The following is a 22007-nucleotide window of genomic DNA, read 5'->3' as shown; positions in this document are numbered from 1 at the left end:
GTTATTTTCTACTTGATGCAACTGATGAAATAAAAGAGCAAGCATGTGGATTAATTCTGCAGCCAAGTAGATGGATAGAATTACACTTATAAAGAACAATATAGTATCAGATGATTCATAGCTTTTCAAAACTAATCTTGGGAGGGACTGGTGTTCAAGATTCCTGCAATAAAGAACAATAGGAAAAATCATAAATCACAGTGAATAAGACAGACATGCATTACAATGATGCTGTGCCAATAAAAACTTTATTCTTGAGAGCAATCCTCTTAGAAATGTGGTTAGGGCAGGTTTCCATTTAGTATCACTTGTGAAAGTAAGATATCAAAGAATTGATAGGCTGTGAGAATATCTCTTCCACTAAATAGATTCTTAGCTGAAAGAAGCAGCTCAGCTGACATGAAATGGGGTTAAAATGACAACCAGGTAACTGTAATTAATCAACTCTATTATGCTATGTCACAAGCTCTTGGCTTTCCTCTCTAGTTCTGTTGATGCTGTGCAGTAAAAAAATGTTTTTTGGTAGGTAATAGGCAAAGCCTGGTATTTTGAGCAACTAAATTCTACTTCTTTTGGAAGAGCCTGTAGCTTGGTTGCACAGCATACATTAACTTTTCTTCAGAATAAATTTGCTGCATGTCCATTTAAAATAGTGAAAATCTAAGGTGAGCAGACGAATAGAAAATTTAATTCAAACCCTTCCTTTTAGAATGCTTGTAAATGTTATATGGTTTGTGAATAAATTATGGAATATCAAAGTATTGACTTTTTCACAATGTAATTATGCAGCTGAACTTTATTTAAATTTATTGCCTAAGTAACTTCAAACCCATGTACTGTCATTCAAGCAGATGTATTCAAAGAGACAGTGCCTCAGATGTTTCTAGGGTGTGCATGAATTGATATGTGCATGAATCTTTTAAAAGTGTTTTGTCTGAAAAAAAATTCAACATGTCATTTACTTCAAAACAGCAGAGCCTAACAAACCCCAAACAAAGGACAAAAAATAGGAAACTAGAAGTTGGGATTTCAACAGTTAAGTGTCAAATCCATTCACTGTTCCACATTCGCATGCAAAGTAAAAATTGGAAGATATTATTCAACAGGGAAAGAAAGAAGAGACATCTAAGAAGTGGATTTGTTCTTTCATCCTCAAATACACAGTTAAAACCAGAAAAATTGAACATTTTTCATAATATTCTATTCTAGTTATCTATTTCTGTCTGCTAGTAGTCTTACAAAATGAGTAATTACTTCTGTTTAAAGGCAATTAATATTCCTGTCATCTCCTCATTTGTACAGCAGTGGGGGCAGAACAGCTGATAGATTTTTCTGTCAAGCTTGTCTATTCATGCTAAAACACTATATTGTTATTGGCTGGTCTGATTGCTAAAAAATTGCCAAGAGGCAGTGTTTCTTAGCAAATCGCTGCCCCAGAGAATGTACACAAAGCTTAGTCTGTGAAAGGGAAGGGAGAAAGCTTGTATCGTTACATCTGCTTTCTCCACTTGTGAAATGAAAGTGGAATTTCAGAGGAGCTTCAGTAACTATAATCTAGTAATTGTCTGAATAATAAGTTGAATGTCTTCAAGTCTTTGGAATTTGATTTTGGGAAAATTTGCCCCAAAATAGCAGAAGCATTGTGAAAGGTAAGAGTACTGTACAGTGCTTAGTTACTAAGTTTTAGTTCCTTGAATTAATCTCGTTTTTTAGAAACTAAGGACATAACCATTTTTCATATGGACCCACGCCCTCCTCTATAACTAGCAATTTCCATTTTATGAATATTCAAGGCTTATTGCAAAGCAAAGTTCTCCACAAGAGCTCTTGAACAGACATGGATTTTTGAAGCAGAAAAGCAGAGTAGGCTAGATTGTTTTTTCTCAATTAGTTACAAGGTTTAACTACATTCTCTATATATCTTTGTGCAGTCAAATACATACGTATATATGTCCAATATACATATTGAAGAAAAATACAACAGGAAATTCTGCAACTTTATATACACACATGCATACATATGCTCAATACACATATTATCCTTATGTATACATGTTGTCCATCTTGTCTAAATGTATATTGTACATATGTATATATGTATACATCTGCATATATGAAATTGCAGAATTTCCTGCTCTATTTTTCTTCATTTTTGTTTATGGGTATGTTACCTAGTGTCCTTGAGTCTTGCCTGTCCATGTATTGTTGCTATAAATCTAAATAAACTTTCATTGCTGATTGAGCTGTCCAGGTCACAACACCATGCTCAGTCATCTGAGATCATGAGTCTTGCTAAATTGGATTCCCTAAAAAAAGACACATGATGGTACAGTATTTCTATGCTTCTACAGCTTAAGCGGTCAAGTAAAAAAATATTTGTTTGGCAAAAGAGCGAGTAGGCTTTCTACACTTCCCTTTCTCATTCAAAAGAAAATTACATATTACATATTTTGGCAACTTTGTCATATCTGTGTTTTCAAGATTACAGGGTAGTTGTCATGTAGAAACATTGAGGTTTTTGTGGAATGTGAATGTGTGAGTCCTCCCGTGGCAATCTGATGTTTAGAGGTATTAGAGGATAATGGAAACAATTTTTTGAGGGTAGCTTGTAATTCATTTGCAGTGAAAAGAGAGAGGTGAATGCAAGATCATGCCAATTTCATGATTTTCACAGTTCATTTCCTCTGGCTCATCTCATGTTTAGAAACTTTAATTTAGAATGACCTTTTAGATTTCCAGCAAGTCCTTCACAAACTTTAGTTTATTTTTCATAAATAAAAATTAATGCCATTGTGGCTTATTGGTACTGCTATGAGTATCACACAGTTCTTCCTGGATGGCTATTTGGATGAACATAAAATGATCGAAGATCATAGATCTGTGTCTGAGTTTTACAATTATCACATAAAAAGTAGATGTTTCTAACTTTATTTACCTACCTGCTGTACATGTCCCAAATGGTTTGATGAGAGAAGTCCCCTGCTCCATCTAGTACTCTGTCTCATGTAAGCCAGCTGTGCAGCTTTGTAATGAATCTCTGATGACAAGTCATGTGTCACTCACACGTGCATTGGCCAAGGATCTTAAGTGATTTGTTTGGTAAAACAAATGTTAGTGCAAGAGCTTAAGTTCTCTTCCTTGACAATTATAAAAAAAATACAAAGAATACAAAGAAGGGCACAGCTCCAAACCTAGCAGCTACCAGCAGAAATTTCCTACCATGAGCTATAGAGATTGCAGTGTATTTTCTTTTCTATAAGCTCATCTTTACATAAACATCTCTCCTCTTCAGGTGGTGGCATTTCCCTGGTGCAGCTGGTACAGGCTGAGGCATAGAAAATAAATTCAAAAAGAAGAGGTTTTAAAATGAAAGCACGTTCCCTCCTTTTGCATTATCTGTTTCACTAGAAGAATTTGAGGAGAGCATTTAATTTTCTCTGTTCTGTAGTAAACAGAAGCACTTAAAGTTAGGATTTCTTGATTTTTTTGCTCTATTGGTTTCTGCCAGCATGCTATGATTTTTAGTGATATTTTTAAATATACCCAGAGGCTTGATTATAGGAAAACTTTTTAAAAATATTAGTAGAACTATAGAGAAAAAACTGAGAAGAAAAGTCTGTGAAATAACCAGGTTTATTTCTCCAGAAAGAAAAAGTAGACATTGCTTAAACTGTAGGAATCCAAGTTACTGAAGAGCACAATAATTCAGTTATAGAGTGCTTCAATATATACAGCATTTTCACATTTGTATCTCACTTCTAATAAGGAGTGCATGCTGATAGAGACAACAGCAGGCAAGGGAAATCAACCAGGCTTGAATCAGCCTGTCTAAAGACTGCCAATAAATTGCTTTGGGGGCAATTTCAGGGCCTTGACAACTTTCCTCTTTTTTTAAGAGAAAAAGAGTTTGCTGTGGTAGGTACAGTTGGGATTGATGTTTGAAATGTATAGTAATTTACAGCTACCTTGTGAATATCAGTTTGTTCATGTTATAAATGCATTTTACATCTTATTTTGTCACTTTTGGTAGGTTTTTTGAAACAGCCCAGTGAAAAGTGTATGAGAATATTTTATCAGGATAAGCAGATTTCTGGTGGTAATGTTTGTTAAAATGCAGATATGCTGTAAGTAGCATGCCAGTTTCATAACAGTTGGCTGCTACTATTTCTCAGTCCTCACAAGCTGGGTGTATAGAAATGATTCTGATCATTGTCATGTAGTTGTGCAGCAGCCTGGTATTGTCTCGCAAAGGGAATGTGGTCTGAATGACAACATGAGGGTTTGTATTCAACAGAAGCATTTCAAATGTGCTGACAGCAGTGACAAAACTCTTTAAACCTTCCATCCCTTCTTTTTTCCTTTTCATAAGAAAAAACAGTTACATTGCAAGTAAACATGTCAGAAAGTACAGAAACTGAGTTTCAAATTAATATTAATAGGGACGAAGACCAGATTCTTCAGCAATGAAGGAAGAACCGTAGTGCATATAGATTTTTAAAAGCAAGTTGTGAATTTTTCATAATTTAGAGTTTCTAGATTAAACCTTGGTGAGGAAATGAATGCCTGCTGAGAGATGATGCAGTGAGAGATGAGACGGAGGGAATTCTTTCCAATTCTATCACTGGGTGGTGATTTTTTGTATACCTATATAAACACAAATATTTGTAGTGTGTGCACTCCTAGTCTTAACCATCACTACTTAGAGATACTTTGAATGTTTAATCAATTTTGAGGTTTTATTCTTTATGAACGTAATTGGGGGGGAAAAAAAGAATTATATAAAGCAATAGCTTGTAGTGTCCCTGATGGGGAAATAGATGTATTTGCAGAGCATATGGCTTCATTGGAATGCAGGGCTGCACTCCAAGTGATATATTCACCCATAGAATGGGCTCTTCAGCAGGTATCATGGCCTGCAAGAGACAGCTATCTTGGTCACATCAGGGCATACTAAGATCAAGTAAAACTCAGGAGAAGGTGCTAGGAAGATGCTTGTTTATCAAAGAGAGGCTTGTTTATCAAAGCTTCTGTAAATCATATATAAATATATTCTCATGCAGGTAGAAGGGGCAATAATGTCCAAAAATAATTACCATAGGGAAAAAACAGTAAGAATTATCTCCTGAAGTAATTAATTTTATCAGCTTAAGACATAAACTTTCTAAACATTTCTTCAGCAGAACAGTTAATTAGTTAATTTGTATTGATAATGCTAACCACTTTCCCTCAAATTTATGAATGCATTTTCGATGTTTTTTTTTATATGCTAGAGCTTTCTACAGTGCTTCTAGACAAAATCAGTTTTGACAGATAACCTAAACAAAAATAGTCTTTATCTTTCTACTTAGTAAATAGTCTTTATCTTTCTACTTAGTAAATTGAATAAACACAGAGTATATATATAATATAATAATAAACACAGAGTATATGTATATTAATTAATTTCCATAATGCAGGCCTTTTAGTCCTTAATTTTCCCAGGTAACTTTTGCAAAGATATAGCTAATGAAAATCAAAACTGCTGATTTCTCCAGTCAGGGGACCCATATGTGTGTCCAAAGGCTGGCTGAGCTCTGCCATGCCGGGAGGCTCTCGTTCTGGAAGGTGGGGCATGGATTGGGAATTCGGCAGACAAGGGGGCAGTGATTGCTATTTCCGATTTTTGTTAGAGTCTAGCAGTGCCAGACTGTAGCAATGGCAGGAGAAACACTCTTGGAGGGAGCAGGGCACCCAGAAATACTAGTCAGTGCACCTCTGCTCCCCCAGAATCATGCTAGAGCTGCTGCATAACTCTATGTGCATCATCCATCTCCTCCACACTATTATCTCATTAATTCTTACATTTTCTATTAACATCTGTCCTTCTTTTTAAAAAGACCCAGCGCAATCAGTGCTGTGAGAATTAAGGATTCTTTTAGCTTCATGAGGTATGTGAGGGAAAGCCACTTGACTTGCTCAGCAACTCAGTAACACCTTTTGGGTGCGTGAGTTAAAATCATGGATGTCATTTCTTACATTTTGAACTACCTAGTCACCTTAAGAAATGCTGAATCTAAGAAACATTTGGAACTTCATGCAAATAATGTTTTTGTTTTCCTGATCTGTTGGCTATTCTCTAATGCTTTCATTATGACAGCATTCTGTTAACTGCAAAGTTCTTGTGATCCCTGGGATGAGCAGGGAGCTCTACTATGATTTGAGTGAGCAAGCAGGTATACATTACAAAAGTAAAACATAAACAATGGTTCTGTTTCCGTTGCAGCCTCTGGCTGCTTGGTAATTTTGAGAAAGCTCTTTTTTAGGAGGATGGGTATTCTTAGTTTACCACATACATTAAAAATATGTGAATATTAAAAAATAGGTCTGTACTGTAGACAGGGGAAGCACTGCTTTCTGAGTCTGCATAATGCTGAAGGCCTATCAAGGTTCAAAGTATTAATCTGTGCAGGCAATGACAAGCCAAAGGATGGCTTTCCACTGTCTGCTGCTTATGTTTTTTAAGTGTGTGGAGAGGGCTTTTGTCTGGGCTTTTGTTGGTCCATGCTATGTCATATTGTATCATCCCAAACTGCTTTGGTTTGGTCATTTTGTTAAATAGTTTAACTGTCAAGAGCTTTGTCTTCTACCTGTTTGTTTGGAAGTTGATATATGACTGTTGCTTTTTTTGTTTTTGCTTTACATTTGGACCAGCATTAGGCTGAATTTAAAGTGAATCTAAAGGCAGGGCAAGCACTTTGTCAGATGCATAAACCCAAAAGTCTTTGTGTATTGAACTGGTAATTGAAAGTAGTGTCTGCTGTAGTAAGCTAGAATGGCAGCAAGGAAATGAGATCTGGCTGTGGCTGCAGTAGCGATAGTAGTGATCACAGTAGTGATACACTGGAGAGTTTATTTTTGACATTATCTAGTTAGATGTTTGCAACTAAACTTTTTTATTTAATTTAAAATATTGATTCTCAAAATTAAACATTTACTGTACTATCAGAAGTTCTACTTGTTCTTTGTTTCTTGGATTTGAAAAAAAAGGACAATTTAAAATTTTACTTTTCATGTGAAACAAATGTCTTGATTGCTGTTTTGACATATATCTAGCTCAGTATGAGATTCACTTTTTTGTTCTCTGTTAGAAATAGGACTTAAATAGTAACATTTTATAGCAATGTAAAAAGGAAAAGCATATAAAATACCCGTAGACTATTGTTTTCCTTCCTGGTATAACTCATCTAAAGTAGAGCATGCAACCACTTGAAAATGTTATGTGCTATGGTTAGAATCACTTACAAAAATATCACTCAATATAGAATAAGTGTAATAAACTATTTTCCTTTAACTTTTTGTCCTAAGTCAACAGAATGTGATTTGTTAGAAGAAAGTTAATGTCAAAATGTGCTTATGCAGGATAAAAAACTTGGACACTTCCCTCTGCCTAGCACCTGTCATGAATAATGTTCTGCAGTCTGGGAAAAGGAAGAAACCATTTTGGCCTTCAGAACAGTATTTCTCCAAGAAAAAGTATTTAAGTTGCTAACCTTTAGGGTAGATTTAGTCATATCTAAGAACATATTTACTCAGCCGTTGTATATAATTCTTTTGTTTTTACATGCCTCTTTAGTTTGTTGATATGCAGTTTGAACAATTCTGTGTCTTACAACTTCTGCTTTCCGTTAATGTTCTTCCCAGGGGCAGCGTCTTTTTGAAAAGTTGCTTGAACTGGCATCCCGAAATATTGAGATAAAGCTAGTGAGTGATATACTGCCCATGGAATCAAAGGTGTTAAACGACTTGAAAACAAAGGGTAAGACCAAGGTCTTTATGTTGTTATGCCATTGACTGCTACAGAATGTTGCTTTTACTTAAAATGCAGACTCAAATGATCTATTAAATGTATCCTATTGGTATTGCAGTATTTCCCTGTAATCCTTCAGCTTTCTCTGGTTCATAGCTGTCTGAAACTCTGCTACTGTAGTTGAAGTTTACAGTTTGCAAGCAATTAAAAGGATGTTTAAATTCACTATAGCCATTTTTAATGGTAGGCAATGTAACCTGAGAGACTGTTGTAATGCCTTGTGGGACAAGTTTCCTCCTTTGAGGAATATAAAAATTAATTAAAAAAGCAACATGTATATGGTATTGATGATTCTGAAGCACTGGAAAATAGATTGTTGGTCAGATTTAGCCAGCTGACAAGGTTTTCTGTCCTATGTGTGTTTCTTTGGTATCTGCTTTCCTGACCATTACTTTTAAGGCTCAAAAATCCCTATTGAAAGAGGCATTGCACACTGGGGCTACATGAATAAACTTGTTTTATGTACAACTGTGTGGGAAAATAGTAAAGAGAATTTAAGAAATGCTGAAAGAAATTAGACTCACTTAGGACTTTTAGCAATCCATACACATTTCTCCTGAATATGTTAGTTATCTATATAATCCGATAAAAGCATGATTTTAAGGCTAGGATACACTTTTCAAAGGGCAAAAAGAACCTATATATTTTGATGGTGATCATTTTTGACACAGATAACTATATGGATCACAAAGGGAACTCTAAAAAAATAGACTAAGCAAAGGAGTTGCTATGTGTAGTGGCACCCTAATGTAACGTGTGTTTATTGTAAAGAATAAAGAACACCCTCTTCCAACAAATATCAATCCATATTTGTTTAAATTCCTTGTAACCTCCTCTATGACAGAAAATTTTACAATATTCAAATGAAATTATCAATATACTTGTGCTTTGAGCTACAAAGAATCAGAGAAAGTTGCTTTTATATAGTAATTTTTGTGAGTTTTGCTGTCATCATCTTTGAACCCTGGAATTGTAGATATCATTGTGTACTAATGACCTTTTTCAAAAATCAATATTATAACTGCTTAATTTTCTCACTAGGATTTTATTTTCTCATTCCATGTTTTGGTTTGCTTATTTCTACAGATTCTGATATTTTTATTAGAATGTCTTGATTATGACATGGTGATTGCCAGCTCTGTTGCAAGTCTTTAGGTTTCTTGTTTGGTTTTTATCTCTATGAAAGCCAGATAAATCTTTATTTGGCTCTGTATTCGTTAAAAGGAGTAAGTTAGTTTAAAATTCTATCAGATTTAGTAAGTTAGTTTAAAATTCTATCAGATTTAGTTGTCTTAATTTTATGTTGAAATGAGCAGACCCTGTATGAACAGTTCACGGTATGTCCTGCTCATGTAAAATAGAAGCTAAATGGTACCTTAAAAAAAAAAAAAATTGTCATCAAGCTTTGCAATACTATCCTGGAAGATCTATCTACTAAAATTATTATTCTCTTTGCTTGTGAGGTGACGGCCACCTGCATCCTCAGCAATCAATCATAACTGATCCTTGATCCTTGAACTTATTCATGAAGATAACTTTTTTTTCCTGCAACTGTCAGATTTGTCGGTAAAGAAAGCAGTAAATATATCAATAGTTCAGCCAAGCTGTGAAGCACCCCAAGATGGAGAACCAAAATGTATTTGTCTGAACAGGCTCAAAACCACACTTGTGGTATCTGTCAGAATTAGGCAGAGGAGAGTCCAAGCACTGCTCTGTGGTTCATCAGCTTATTAAACTAAGCTGATTGATCCTAAGCAGCAAATATGCTTGGCACCTGAGCTATGGGCAGTAGTATGGACAGAAAGCACATATTTAGCCAGTGGAGCTCTGGAAATGCCATGCATTCCTGAGTCTACTTTCACCCTGCTAGGTGGGCAGGGGCTCAGCTTTTCTTTCCAAGGCAGACTGTGTGCAGGAGTTGAACTGTCTCCAAGTAGTGGGCTGTCCTGCTAAATACGAGAAAGAGTTGCTATTGCACAGAGAGGGTGGAAGAGCCTTGCCTTTCTTTTCAGCAGACTGGATGATCAGAACCCCTGAGCTATGCCCTCATGTGTAGAGTCCTAGGGTCAGGACGAGGGATAATGTGGTTGTCAGCCCCAGGAGGTACATGTTAAGATACTGATCAGGAACCGTAAAAGGACACTGCAGTTCCTCAGCCACTGATTACCTATCTCATGCTGCATCTTCAGGTATCATGTCCTTTCTGACTTAGGTGGCCTCAGCAAAGTGGTGTGGGTTTGTCTGGGGTCACTTGAAGAACTATACTTGGGCATTCACATCATCTCATGCAGTGTTGTTTTTTTTGGACAAGGAACCAGAAGGATACAAGGATAGGCTACTGTACTGCTGCATTTCAGCACAGATGTTGAGACTACTTCTGCCAGGCAAATTATTCTAGCACATCTTTCATTTTTCTAGACAGGCATGCCTGGAGCACCTTTGCCTCTTCTCCCCGTTTCTGAAGTACTGTAGAAAGCAGTTTTGATAAACCTTTTCCAACCCAAGGGTTGGAAGACTCTTCCCCACATATCCTTCCTCTCCAGCTGATTAACTCTCTCCTTACTGATTAACAAAGCAGAAGGTTGAAACCTGACTTCTGATTTGAGCTGATGGGGTAAGATAAAGCATAACTTATGTTATGGAAGAGCAGAACTGAACTGATGTAGAGTAAAATAAAATTAGTAATTTGCATTTGCAATGTTAGTACAGACATCTGAGCTAGCGTGAACCTCCAGGTTTGTCATTACTCTGATGCCTTTTTTTGTCCTGTCTGTGCTATTCTGACTCACTTGAACTGACTGTAAAGCAGGGGAGCTTGATTACAGAAGTCCAGCAACTGCAGTGTGAAACATGGATTGATTTACTGTGCTAACACATACCAAACCTAGAGCTGTGGTGACAGGAGCCTCGGAGTACTGAGATAATGTACATTTGTTAATAATTGCTAACTGTGGGAATGTTATTTAGTTACAAAATTAAGCATGTGGAAATGAGGAAATACTAGTCCTAAAACTTACAGTTATGATAGAACTTCAATTACATTATCAGATTCTATATTTTACATAGAATACCTGGATGGTACTTGTTACAATCTTACCATATTAATCAGAGGTTTTTTCCTTGTGTTGAATGAGAATACATTAAACATTTAATGTCTAATGCAGTTGATGCTCATTCAGAGGATATTATTTCTGCTGGTAATGGCTAGAATCTTTTTTTATCTTCATATTTAATGTATGTCTCCAGGCTTTCTTCATTGCATATCTGCCAGATCCTGCACTGAATGCAAAATGATTAATTTCCTCATAGGCTTTTCCATGCTGCTTCTCACTGTGGTATCTGCGTGCCCTGCAAATACAGTATTAATGAATTTCTTTTTACAACATCACTGTTATGTGAGGTTGCTTGCTGTTTCTGTCTCTTGGGGACAACCAGTGATAATTAATCGCAGCACAGGCACCAGAAGCCAGACCTGAGCATTTGTTTTCTGTAGTAACAATAAAAAAGAAAAAGTATATAACAATGTAAGTTCTCCCAGCTCATGTTGTCACAATCGTTACTAAACAGACTATAAACTATGATGTTATTTTTATAGGACATATGTATATGAATACTATGTATATATGTATGAGTCTCTTGTGAAAGGTAAGTCTGTCTGTCGGCAAAATTTGGCTCATTGTGTAAACAAACGTTCTTCTTTATCCTCTTTGTGCTGTGACAGTAGATTATTAATGCTTGTTTTCAAGGTTATTGTTTTAGCCTTTTCTCAGCTGTAGCTCAGTCTACTAGACTGAAACATTTCTTGTAACCCTTCCCTCTCCTTACACATAATTATGTACCACTCTTTGTTCCTCAGTAACATTTGAATAGTATCATCTCCAATTAGCAGGTTGTTGTATCTTTTCTTACATATACAGAATCTGAATCCCTTACTAATTACAATCTTATTTTAGCTGACAGTGTTCATACATTTTAAGACATACCAATAGATCTTCCTTCTTCAATTTGCATTGCTTCCTTCCTTTTCTATTTGCTTTTTTCCCCAATATTCTCTTTTCATGAAGCATTTTTGATCTATTTACAAGGAATGTTTTTTGCTTTGTCACTGCTGGCTGAAGTAGAAATAAAACCAGGAGTCTGTCCATGTCACAACATGATTTAAAGAAAAAAAAATCATTAACTCAATAGCTATTGAATGTTGGCAATGAAACTGGATTATTGTCATAGGGAAGGATCAAATAACTAGATCAGATGTGCAGCTGTTATTCACTGAGCAGTTTGTGCGCATTTGCCCAAGATTACACTCTCTCTTAATCAGATACAACCAAAACAGAGAAACTAAAAAGTTATAATATTGCAGGGTGACAAATAAATGAATAGAAAGTGGAGCTCTAGCAACTTTTTGTGCATTTAGTTGTGCGCTTTAGATTACAAACCCTAACAGATACCATCTCATGACAAATTAAATCAGGTTATATCTGGGCAGCTGCACAATGCCAGCGTCCTCTTTGCTCTCCCCATTATATGTTGTCCCTGCCTTCTTCTTTGCACCAGTGACCACGTGGTAAGACAAGTCAGGCGGCTGATTTGGCTACAGACTGTTTTCTTTTTTGGGGCTAGCTTAATTATCATTTGTGTTACATTTCTGCATTACTCAGCATATATTCTCACAGGCATAAAGGTTGGGGACAACACAGAGATAGGAAACACATAGCCAGGGTTGACAAGGGAGGTAGGATCACTGGAACCTGGTTGAGGTAGGTTTAATCTGCCATGGCACCAGAAAGCTCAGAGTTTACATAATGCCAAAGAACTGCTGGAAGTTTGGGGGTTTCCTGTATTTTCCTGTGTTGTTTTAATGTAGGTATAGCACAATGGACAGCAATAGTGAATATTATTTTATATATCAGATTATTTATGTTCATATTCTGTCTGCTTCTGTTGGCATACTTAAGGTGCTGTATAGTTTTAGAGGTGTGATGCTTGTGGGACAAGTTTTTACCTCTGCCCAAAATCATGTTCCCTTTCCCTGTCTACCTGTAGGGGAACGGGAAAATTATGTCATTTTTAACATATTATAGAAGAACCGAAAAGGATTTGTTATGCCATAGAAAGATGGAGATCACCAGGGAACATCAGAGCAGTTTCTCCTTATGAAACATGCTGTGAGTTGAGCACTTTTTTTAACCTAGAGCCTTTGTATACCGCAAACCCTAGGAATCTGGAGTTGCCCATTTGGGAGAAACTGCCATTTTCTCTGGAAAAGATAAAGCTATAGGAGTAAGAGAGGGCATTTCATGGTAAGTTTAAGTTGGGACTAAAAAATGTTTGGATTTTGGACAAACTGTGTTTTTGTGAAAGCGTTAGTAGGGCAAACCATGAGGGCATTGATTTATAGAATCATAGAATCAGACAGGTTGGAAAGGACCTCTGAGGTCATCAAGTCCAACCCTTGATCCACTACCACCACAGTTGCTAGACCATGGCACTAAGTGCCATGTCCAGCCTCATCTTAAAAACCTCCAGGGACGGAGAATCCACCACTTCCCTGGGCAGCCCATTCCAATGCCTGATTACCCTCTCTGTAAAGAATTTCTTTCTAATATCTAACCTAAACCTCCCTTGGCGCAGCTTAAGGCCATGCCCTCTTGTCCTACTGCTGATTGCTTGGGAGAAGAGACCAACCCCCACCTGCCTACAACCTCCCCTCAGGTAGTTGTAGAGAGTGATGAGGTCTCCCCTGAGCCTTCTCTTCTCAAGGCTAAACAACCCCAGCTCCCTCAACTGCTCCTCATAGGACTTGTGTTCAAGTCCCTTCACCATCTTAAAGGAAAGAAGTAGGTACCAGCTTTGTATCAGAGATTCAAGCATTCAGGTAGCTACCTAACATCTAGGCAACACTAATATGCAGAAACTCCTGCTAGGTTTTTCTTTTGGAGAAACATCTTTCTGTTTAGGCACCTGAGCTGTCTTACCTTATTTTATGTTGCAAAGTGTGCATGCACCCACTAACACCTTGATAGCAAGGAAATATTCAGCATTGGTTTTATGCCTAACTCTCATGAGAACTTATATGCAATGTTTCTTGTTTAAGTTGGGGAGCTAGATCCTACGATGAAAGGTAAGCCACATCCAACCTTGTGAAACATGGCTGAAGAGAACAGGTGGGGAGTCTTTGGACATATGTCAAATGTCTTTGACATCGAATGTCTGCCTGAGCTGCAGAAGATGATGTTGAAAATCCTGCTCTGTTTGAAGGTTTCTAAACTGCCAACTTGAAGAAGAGCTGTCTACCTTACCAGGCAGCTGAGAGAAAGCAAATGGTTTAGGCTAGCATTGAACATCTTAAAGTTCTTAAAACTGAGTTTGCGACCACAAGGGTTTGGGAAGAGCAGAGGGTATTCTATAATGGTGCCCCCTTGGTCCTTCCTGTTTGAGTTCTAACAGTTTGCAGAAAATCTTTTAATCTCTGTCTGCATTTAAAGATGGCTGTAGTAGTCACACATTCTTTTGGGATGGAAGAAACCTGTCTTCCAGTCGCTAGTCTTCTTCCGCTCCTTCTACTTCCACCATATCTGTTTTGAAAGAAATGTCTTGTCCTTATTTGTGAAAGAATTATTTTAAAGTTCTGATTGCAGGACCAGATTTTGTAACTTCATTGAAGAATCGATCCTTCTGTGCAATTCCAAATGAGGGGCAGGGGTAAACAACATACCTTCCATTGGCATTCCTTCTGCCTAGTTTGGATGTCTTTCAGCTCAGAAAAAAAAAAAAGCTGGTGATAATCCAGTTATTAATGTAGGTTCTACAGGAAACTAGATGCCTAATCTGGGAATAAAATTTCCACCAGACACACAAATATCTCCGTATTGAACAGCATAATCGATCACAGTGTGAAACAGCTTATTTTCTCTTATGAGTCTGAAGTACACTAACTTTAAAAAGATTTAGGCATGGCCTGCCTTGCATGAGAGAATTAGCAGTATGAGGCTGTCACATCCGCAGCCAATAGAGGGAAAAAGCCCAACCCAAACCAATCCTCGCTATAATTTAAATTTTGAAGGCAGCCAGGCCCTTGGGTTGCACTGGCTTTTTTTGCAAAGAGGGAGAGGGAAAAAAGTTCACTTAAGCCAAAAATTCTGTGTCTATTAGAGCCAGATATAGTAGCAATAAATTCTAATTCTAAGCTGTACAGCATCTGTGTCTGTAGATTTAGAAATTAATGCCTTTGCTGAGAGGAATAGCTGTGTACCCAAGGACAGTAGCTTCCAATTGATAATGTGTACTTTTACATTATGAAATATTGGTCACATGCTTTTCACTATCTGTAGTCACTCTTTCAAAGATGGATGGGTAAAAAATAATAAATTTTTTTTCCTGATGAATTAAGGCTACAAGTACTGCGAGGCATGTTTAGGATGCTAAGTGTTTAGTAGAAACAGTATCCTAATTCTTCAGCTTTGAAATTTGTAATATAAAAGGTCTTTCATGGTTGATCAGTATTTAAGTATATAATTTCAGTTTGCAAATGTCATTTCACTCAAGTCTGTTACTAAAGTGTGTGGATTCATGGATTTGGCAGAAATGGGCACTTTTGTATTTAATAAGCTCCAGCACAGTTAGGAGTGTTTGTAATCCAGCCATCTTGTGAACAGAGTGCTCTTGTCTGGTAGTAACAAGTCAGGTCCAGTATAGCAGGTTAGTACCACAGGGATCATCTCCAAATCTTGCTTGACAGTTTACACGCTAGAATGGATTTTTCCTGTATGGCAGTAGTTGTTGTGAGCCGCTGACACGGTTTAGTACAGAGGAGCCAGTAACGGATGGCATTAGCAGAAATTAGTTGTGACATTTTTATAGCATATGGATAGTATGCAAATTCCTACCTACAGTTACTGAAAGAACTGGTAAGAGCTGCCGGGGCCATCTGAGCTCAGAAAGCATTTGTTAGGTAGCTGCACTCCCTTTGCAGAAATTTTGACAGCCCATGCTTTCTCCTATATGCAAAAGCACTAACATTATCTCATCCTGAAAAGAGATGAATGGTCCTACAAAGGAGTCCAAGAAAAACAGGTTAATTTATTTTAGGTCAGTTCTGTTTTGTCAGTTCATGTGACTTCCACGTATGTGATATCCACTTTAAACCTGACTGTCTTCCTAGTGCCATGCTTTGGTCAGTCACAGCACTCTTGCTGGTATAATTTGGTATATTTTTTGTTGCTACTGTTTTGCAAGCAGGGTTCAGCCTTCTCAGTGATGCTGAGTGTTTTGTCTCTCACCTTGTTCAAGTTTTTTATGTCATCTAGACTGAAGTGTAACTTCAAACCTGGGCAGCTCTGAGAAGACCATCATCTGAAGTGAGATGACATGGACACTCGTATTACATTCTTTTCACTTCTTCACTGCTTAGGCCAATCAATCTAATATTTCTGCTTCAAACCTGTCATTAAATTATTGTGGGCTCAAAGTTATATAAGAATTAATAAATGTTCAAACCAAACTGATACGCTTTGAGTGACACCATTTGGTTTTCCTTTGACGAACACTTTGGAAAGGCTACTCAACTGTACCTAATCTTGAGTTGTTGCATACAACACAGTTGTAGCGTTAAGTAAACTCATGTGATCAAATTTTTCTAACAAGGATTTGCCACTATGATCCTAAATACTGATCTTTCTGATAATCACTTATAGCAGTTTTCCAGTTAACCGTAGGCTTGTACAGCACTTTGATGTGCTAAGAATTTTTACACAGCCTAGTGATTGAAAAGCTTAATTTAAGCTTCTTCTAAAGGAATTCAACAGGAAGCGAAGTTCCTAGATTGATATCTCTGCATTACTCTCCATCATTTCCATCTCTTACTGTATGCCCTTATAGAGTCATTCTTTCTAAGACTTATGCCTAAGAACAGTGCACATTCAGCCTTTTTTCCTTTCTTTGGACAGAATATTAACTATATACAGTGTGTAAATATTAGTAATTATGAAGTGCAGAAATTGACAGTGACTTCAGTGACTCAAAACAAAACAAAACAGATCCCTGCTCTTGATGCTTTTAATCTCAGAAGTCTTGTTTGCATAAAGCGGAGAGAAGTGCCAGCAGAGTTGTAGGACTACGTAATACCTATACTAAGCTTCAGAATCATGTCAAAAGAACACTATGATTGTTGTAATTAGAAGCTTTTAAAAATAACAGTTCCTAAGCAAAGGATCACAGAGCAACTGTTCTCAGCTAAAAGACAAGTCCATGATGTGATTACTGGGACTTGAAGTGCATGTGCTGCCTTCTGGTCTCACTTTCATTGAGATCTCAGTGGGCAACTGCAAGCAGTCCAGTTACACAGCCCCTCTCTTGTACCTGCTGTCATCCCAGATGGCTCTGAACTGGTCCGTCTCTGTCTCTTATTGTCCTCCAGCTAATTTTGTCTGTCCTGTGTGGTTTGGAGAAGATAAAGAAGTCCTACAGACCTGGTTCTCCACGAGTTCAAAATGTCACAGGGGAGTAATATACCTATGTTCCTGTCCTTCACAAATAGTTACTGTATTTACTGTGGAGAAAGGAGATGATATTTGTGGTCTAGTCCCTCTGGAACACTAACATCTTATGTTATTTCAGTGTGCTGCCACTTTTATTGACTGTATATTGTGTATGTCCTTCACCTAGCTAATAACATAGCATCTGTAGAGTTGTGGCTTCCTTTTATTTTGCTTTCTACATTTCAAATGGGCTGTTTGGAGGAAAGTCAATCTGTGCTAAAAAGCTGCTAACTTACAAGGTACTTATTTGTATCCCCTATGTATTTCCTCCAATTAAAGCATTTTTTCCTCACATACTCTTTATTTTTTCTCAAAGAATGCACTGTGTGGATTTTTCTGCTTTTGACATCAGGCCATGTCCATTTGTCTCTTTAAAATGCCTCCATTTTAATATATGAAGTATCTGGGTGACCAAACCAGAATGCTGAAGCCCTCAAAAATGCATCTGACAGCTGGTCAGAACAATAGTGAGTCAAGCGTGAGACTTTTCAATGTGCTACAGCAGAGCTGTAGTGTCTGTTCTACATGCTTACTTTGATAAAAGAAGAGGCTGTAGATGTGTCTTTCAAGAAACTTAGACCTGTGGTAACAAAGAAAAAGCTCAGCTTCATTTGTTGTTTGGACTAGAAATGCAAGAAGAAATTCCCAGAGTCCTAATCTGCAACAACCCTCAGCAATCTTTGTCTACTTTTGGTATGTATATAATGAGTTAATACCTGCAGAAGTTCTATCAAATGTTAAATAAAATTAAATTAGGACAAATCTGGCTATCCCAAAACTGTGGTTAGCCTTAAAATTTGTAAGAAAATATATTTTTCCTTCACATGAATTTATTTGTAAAGGCTAGGAGAATATATCATGATGCTTATGTAGTTAGAAAATAAAATATGTTTCATCAAGTAACTGGAGAGTGGGGGAGTGAATGAATAACTGAATGAATATATATGATAAATGAAACAATGAATGAGTAGGCGAGTGCAAGCATAAAATTATGAACTGAGTGTGAAGTGGAAGAGAGTCACAGAGAGGGAAGAAGAATGACGCCAAGGGAAAGTAGTGGGGAAAGTGAAATAGAAGGGAGTAATAATGAATCAGAGGAAAGAGAAGGGCAGAAACTGAAAACTGAGTAATTTAGGAAAAGATCAGAACAGAGTGTTGTCAAAAGATAAAGCATGTTCTTGGTGGGCTTGTGACAACTTAGATGGAGAGAAAAATAATTGGAATTGAGATAGGAACAAGTTGGAAAAAAAAATAGAAAAGTCAAAGGCCAACTTGCTAGGAAAACAGCATAGAATCAAAGGAAAGAAGTAAGAAAAGATGCTGGAGAGAAGGCAGAATAAGTAGTAAAAGGAAATGGCTGCTCCACTGGCAGCAGGTTACTTCTGGCTGTGCCTCTGTTTTTCTTGTATGGCCATGGCCAGGTCAGCCGGTGCTCTTGGCTTTTGGTAGCCTGCAGATAATAGTCTAGAGCTGCTCAGAGAATCAGCTAATGAAAAGTGCAGAAAAAATATATTCTGTTATGAAGATACTGTAAAAATTAAAAGCAGTAGCCATCTGGTGAGGTATTCTCCATCCTCACCTCTTTCTCTGCCCTGCAGTATGCTTTCTTACCTTCTAGAATTGAGGTTTCTCCTTCAGAGGAAGGAAACCAACAGCACCCAAAGCAGAGCTCCAAATGTCTGAGGACCACATTTAGAGAATGATGCACAAGTGTTGTTATTGCTAGTCAGCACATTTAGAAATTACTATTGCCAATACTGATGGGTTTAGAATATATAAATATCAGAATGAAATCATATTGCTAAGTTAAAAAGAGAGATTGGGATAGTCACTGCATTTTTCTTGGTAGGGATTTAGCCTTGTTCATTCATAGAAGGTTGTGACTCTAATTCCTCATATGTTAGGATGAAAAAATGTCCCTGAATTCTTGGGTGTTTCATCTAAAAAGTATATAAATAAATGTAGTACTTCATAATGCTAATCCAAGTAAAGGAAAAGGTCTTTGAAGGGAGGTGGAGTAAGCCATGTGCAAGTTTACAAATCTCTGTTATATTTAAAATAGCTTTCTTTTATAGTAAAAATGTATGCAATTATAATTAGGCAAAGAAAGAAGGCCACAACCCAACTTTATTAATGTTTTTCCTGTCTGTATTATAGTCTTCCTTTAAGCAGTAATATCCTTTGTCGCCTGAATCAACTAAGTAAGAAAATTACTTTTCCCCATCTCTGAAGCAGCAGTCACTTTTATAGTTTTGTCTAGTAAATGAGCAGCCTACTCTCCAATAATGAAGGGCAAAAAAAAGATGGGGAAAATTTTTTTTAATGTTCTGGAAAACTTTGTTGTACATTAGTTCTCTTACAGACTGTACTGAATCATCAGACTCTCAAAACAGATTTGTACTCAGAAAAGGCTATTTAGAGGAATGCTGAGTTCTGCTAAGGGGAAAGAATTGAACTGATCATCAGTGCTCTCATTATTCAAAATTTTGTTCAAAATAGTCTATGACTCTTGATATAAAATACCTCAAATAGCTCAAAAAGAAGTAAAAATTTTATTGAAAAATACTGATATCAGAGTCAAGGCAGTATAAAATGAGGATTTTTCACAGGTTTGCTACATCAGGCAGTAACACTTGTTAAAAGAAGAAGGAAATGTTTGCTACTTTCAACAAAATTATTAGAAGGAAAGGAAAAGCTGTTTGGAGCTTTTTAATTCACACTAAATTCTTGTGCACAGACTCAATTGTCTCGTTTTTAAAGAGAGGCTAAAATGGGAGTCCTAAACTTTGGCCAAAACAGTAAGGGATTCTATAGCAAATATAGTACAGAAATCACTGACTTCAGAGGCCAGATCTAGGTGGGAAAGTGTAGAGTTGAAGCATGTCTGCTTTCCTGTCTTGTTCTATGTAGTGTTGGCTGCTTGCATTTTCTGCTGGTGGGACCATGTGCCTCTCAAGGACATTGTGATGCCCTGGATTTTCATCTTTGGAAGGACCAGAGATCTGTAGTCGTATGAGTTTATTCCTTGTTTGCAATCTAAAATTCTGTTCAGATGAAAAAACATACACAACTATGAGGGTGGTGAGGCACTGGAACAGGTTGCCCAGAGAAGTTGTGGATGCTCCAGCACTGGAAGTGTTCAAGGCCAGGTTGGATGAAGCTTTGAGCAACCTGGTCTAGTGGGAGGTGTCCCTGTCCACAACAGGGGGATTGGAACTAGATGACCTTTAATGTCTCTTTCAACCCAAATCATTCTATGATTCCATTCAAATAGAGTGTGCCTGTTCTGTATCTATTCTCTGAGTAAAAAGGAGACTTTTTATCTCTATGCTGTTGAATTTGGGATTTACTCTTGGCATTTTGCCAGTGAATTAGTAATGAGATGTAGTTGGATGGGTAAGTATTAGAAAGGAACACTGTCAGACCTCTCTTTTGTCTCACCTCTGAGATGGGGTGGGAAGAACTTAGGTTGTGTTTCTGGGTTTTTTCTCTGCTGAATAAATGAAAAGGGCCCAGCAGGCAGCACAAAATACATTCATGTGGGTGAGTGCTATAACATTCCTATGCTGAACTCCAGCTACAGCTGGGTACTTAGCTGAGAAATCGGGGTTTTCATTGCTTGGACTAGCAACAAAGGCCAGCATTTGACACCTTCAAAGCCACTATAAGAGAGTATTTAGATAAATGTTACTTTGGGAACTAACTAGCTCCCAAGATGTCATTGAAGTTAAACAACCAATTGGAAGAAATTATTTCCGACCTTTCCTTTGTTCTCAAAACTTTGCCATTCTGCATCCAGTGAGCAAACTCTGCACACGTGAGGGTCCTCTGATGGGTCTTTTCTGGATCTTCTGTGTCAGTGTAGACCCCTGTTTAAGTACATGGGAAATGTCATCCCAAGCAAATGCCAGCACTGCCCTCCTATCTGCTTTGTTTGCACGAGGCAAGTGGTTATACAAGATAAAAGGTGAACAAATACTGGAGCTCACCACCTGAAATTTCTGAGGCCTGATTTTGAGACAAATGGAGACTGAGACTATGTGGGTGTACCTTTAAATGGCAGCACTGGTATAAGCAGTTCCTGCATCTTGTTGCACCCAGCCACAGCCACTCGATCCCACATGCTGTACCTTCAGTTGTGTTGAAAAATTGTTTACTGCCACGTGGTGAGCGGGACTAGTGAATTCTTCTACATTTGAAACAACCTAGTTATTTTTATTTATTTTTAACCTGTATCAATTTTCTGTTCTAGCTTATTCCCTGGACACTGAAAACGCTACTTTGGCACAGCTGAGAAGGTGGTAGAGGGAAGGAAAAGGGTTGCTGAAGATGGGATCTCTTTGTCTGATCACTTGGGGGGAAAGGGGTTGGTGTTGTGGTTTTGTGGTTTGATGGGGGGGGGATTTCCCTTTTTTAAACATACCAGTTTTAATTCTGTAATACTTCGGTTTCAGAGAGCTGGGTTTTTAAATGCTTATTTTATACTATTTCTTTTTCTTCCTGCCCTTTCCTGTCCCCATACTCAGCTCTTGGTTTCCACAGCTGCATGGATAGAGCAGTTTCTGGGGTTGTACTGCTTTACAGAAATTATTTTAATACACTGAATGAGTTAAAAACAGAGAAAA

General features: G+C 37.4%; 1 protein-coding gene across 5 annotated transcripts in view; it reads left to right on the top strand.

Moving 5' to 3' along the window:
- PLD5 (phospholipase D family member 5) overlaps positions 1-22007 on the top strand; it is a 171920-nt gene that overhangs the window by 106623 nt on the left and 43290 nt on the right. For all 5 annotated transcript variants that reach the window (XM_027657223.1, XM_027657225.1, XM_027657226.1 and 2 more), the window contains exon 4: positions 7681-7795. In XM_027657223.1, the coding sequence (XP_027513024.1) occupies positions 7681-7795 (115 nt within the window). The remainder of the gene's footprint in view (positions 1-7680; positions 7796-22007) is intronic.

The sequence above is a fragment of the Corapipo altera genome, unplaced genomic scaffold, assembly GCF_003945725.1.
Source record: "Corapipo altera isolate COAL_440 unplaced genomic scaffold, ASM394572v1 2c, whole genome shotgun sequence".
Lineage (NCBI taxonomy): Eukaryota > Metazoa > Chordata > Aves > Passeriformes > Pipridae > Corapipo > Corapipo altera.
The sequence above is the reverse complement of the archived record's forward strand: the minus strand, read 5'-3'. Positions and strand labels throughout refer to the sequence as shown.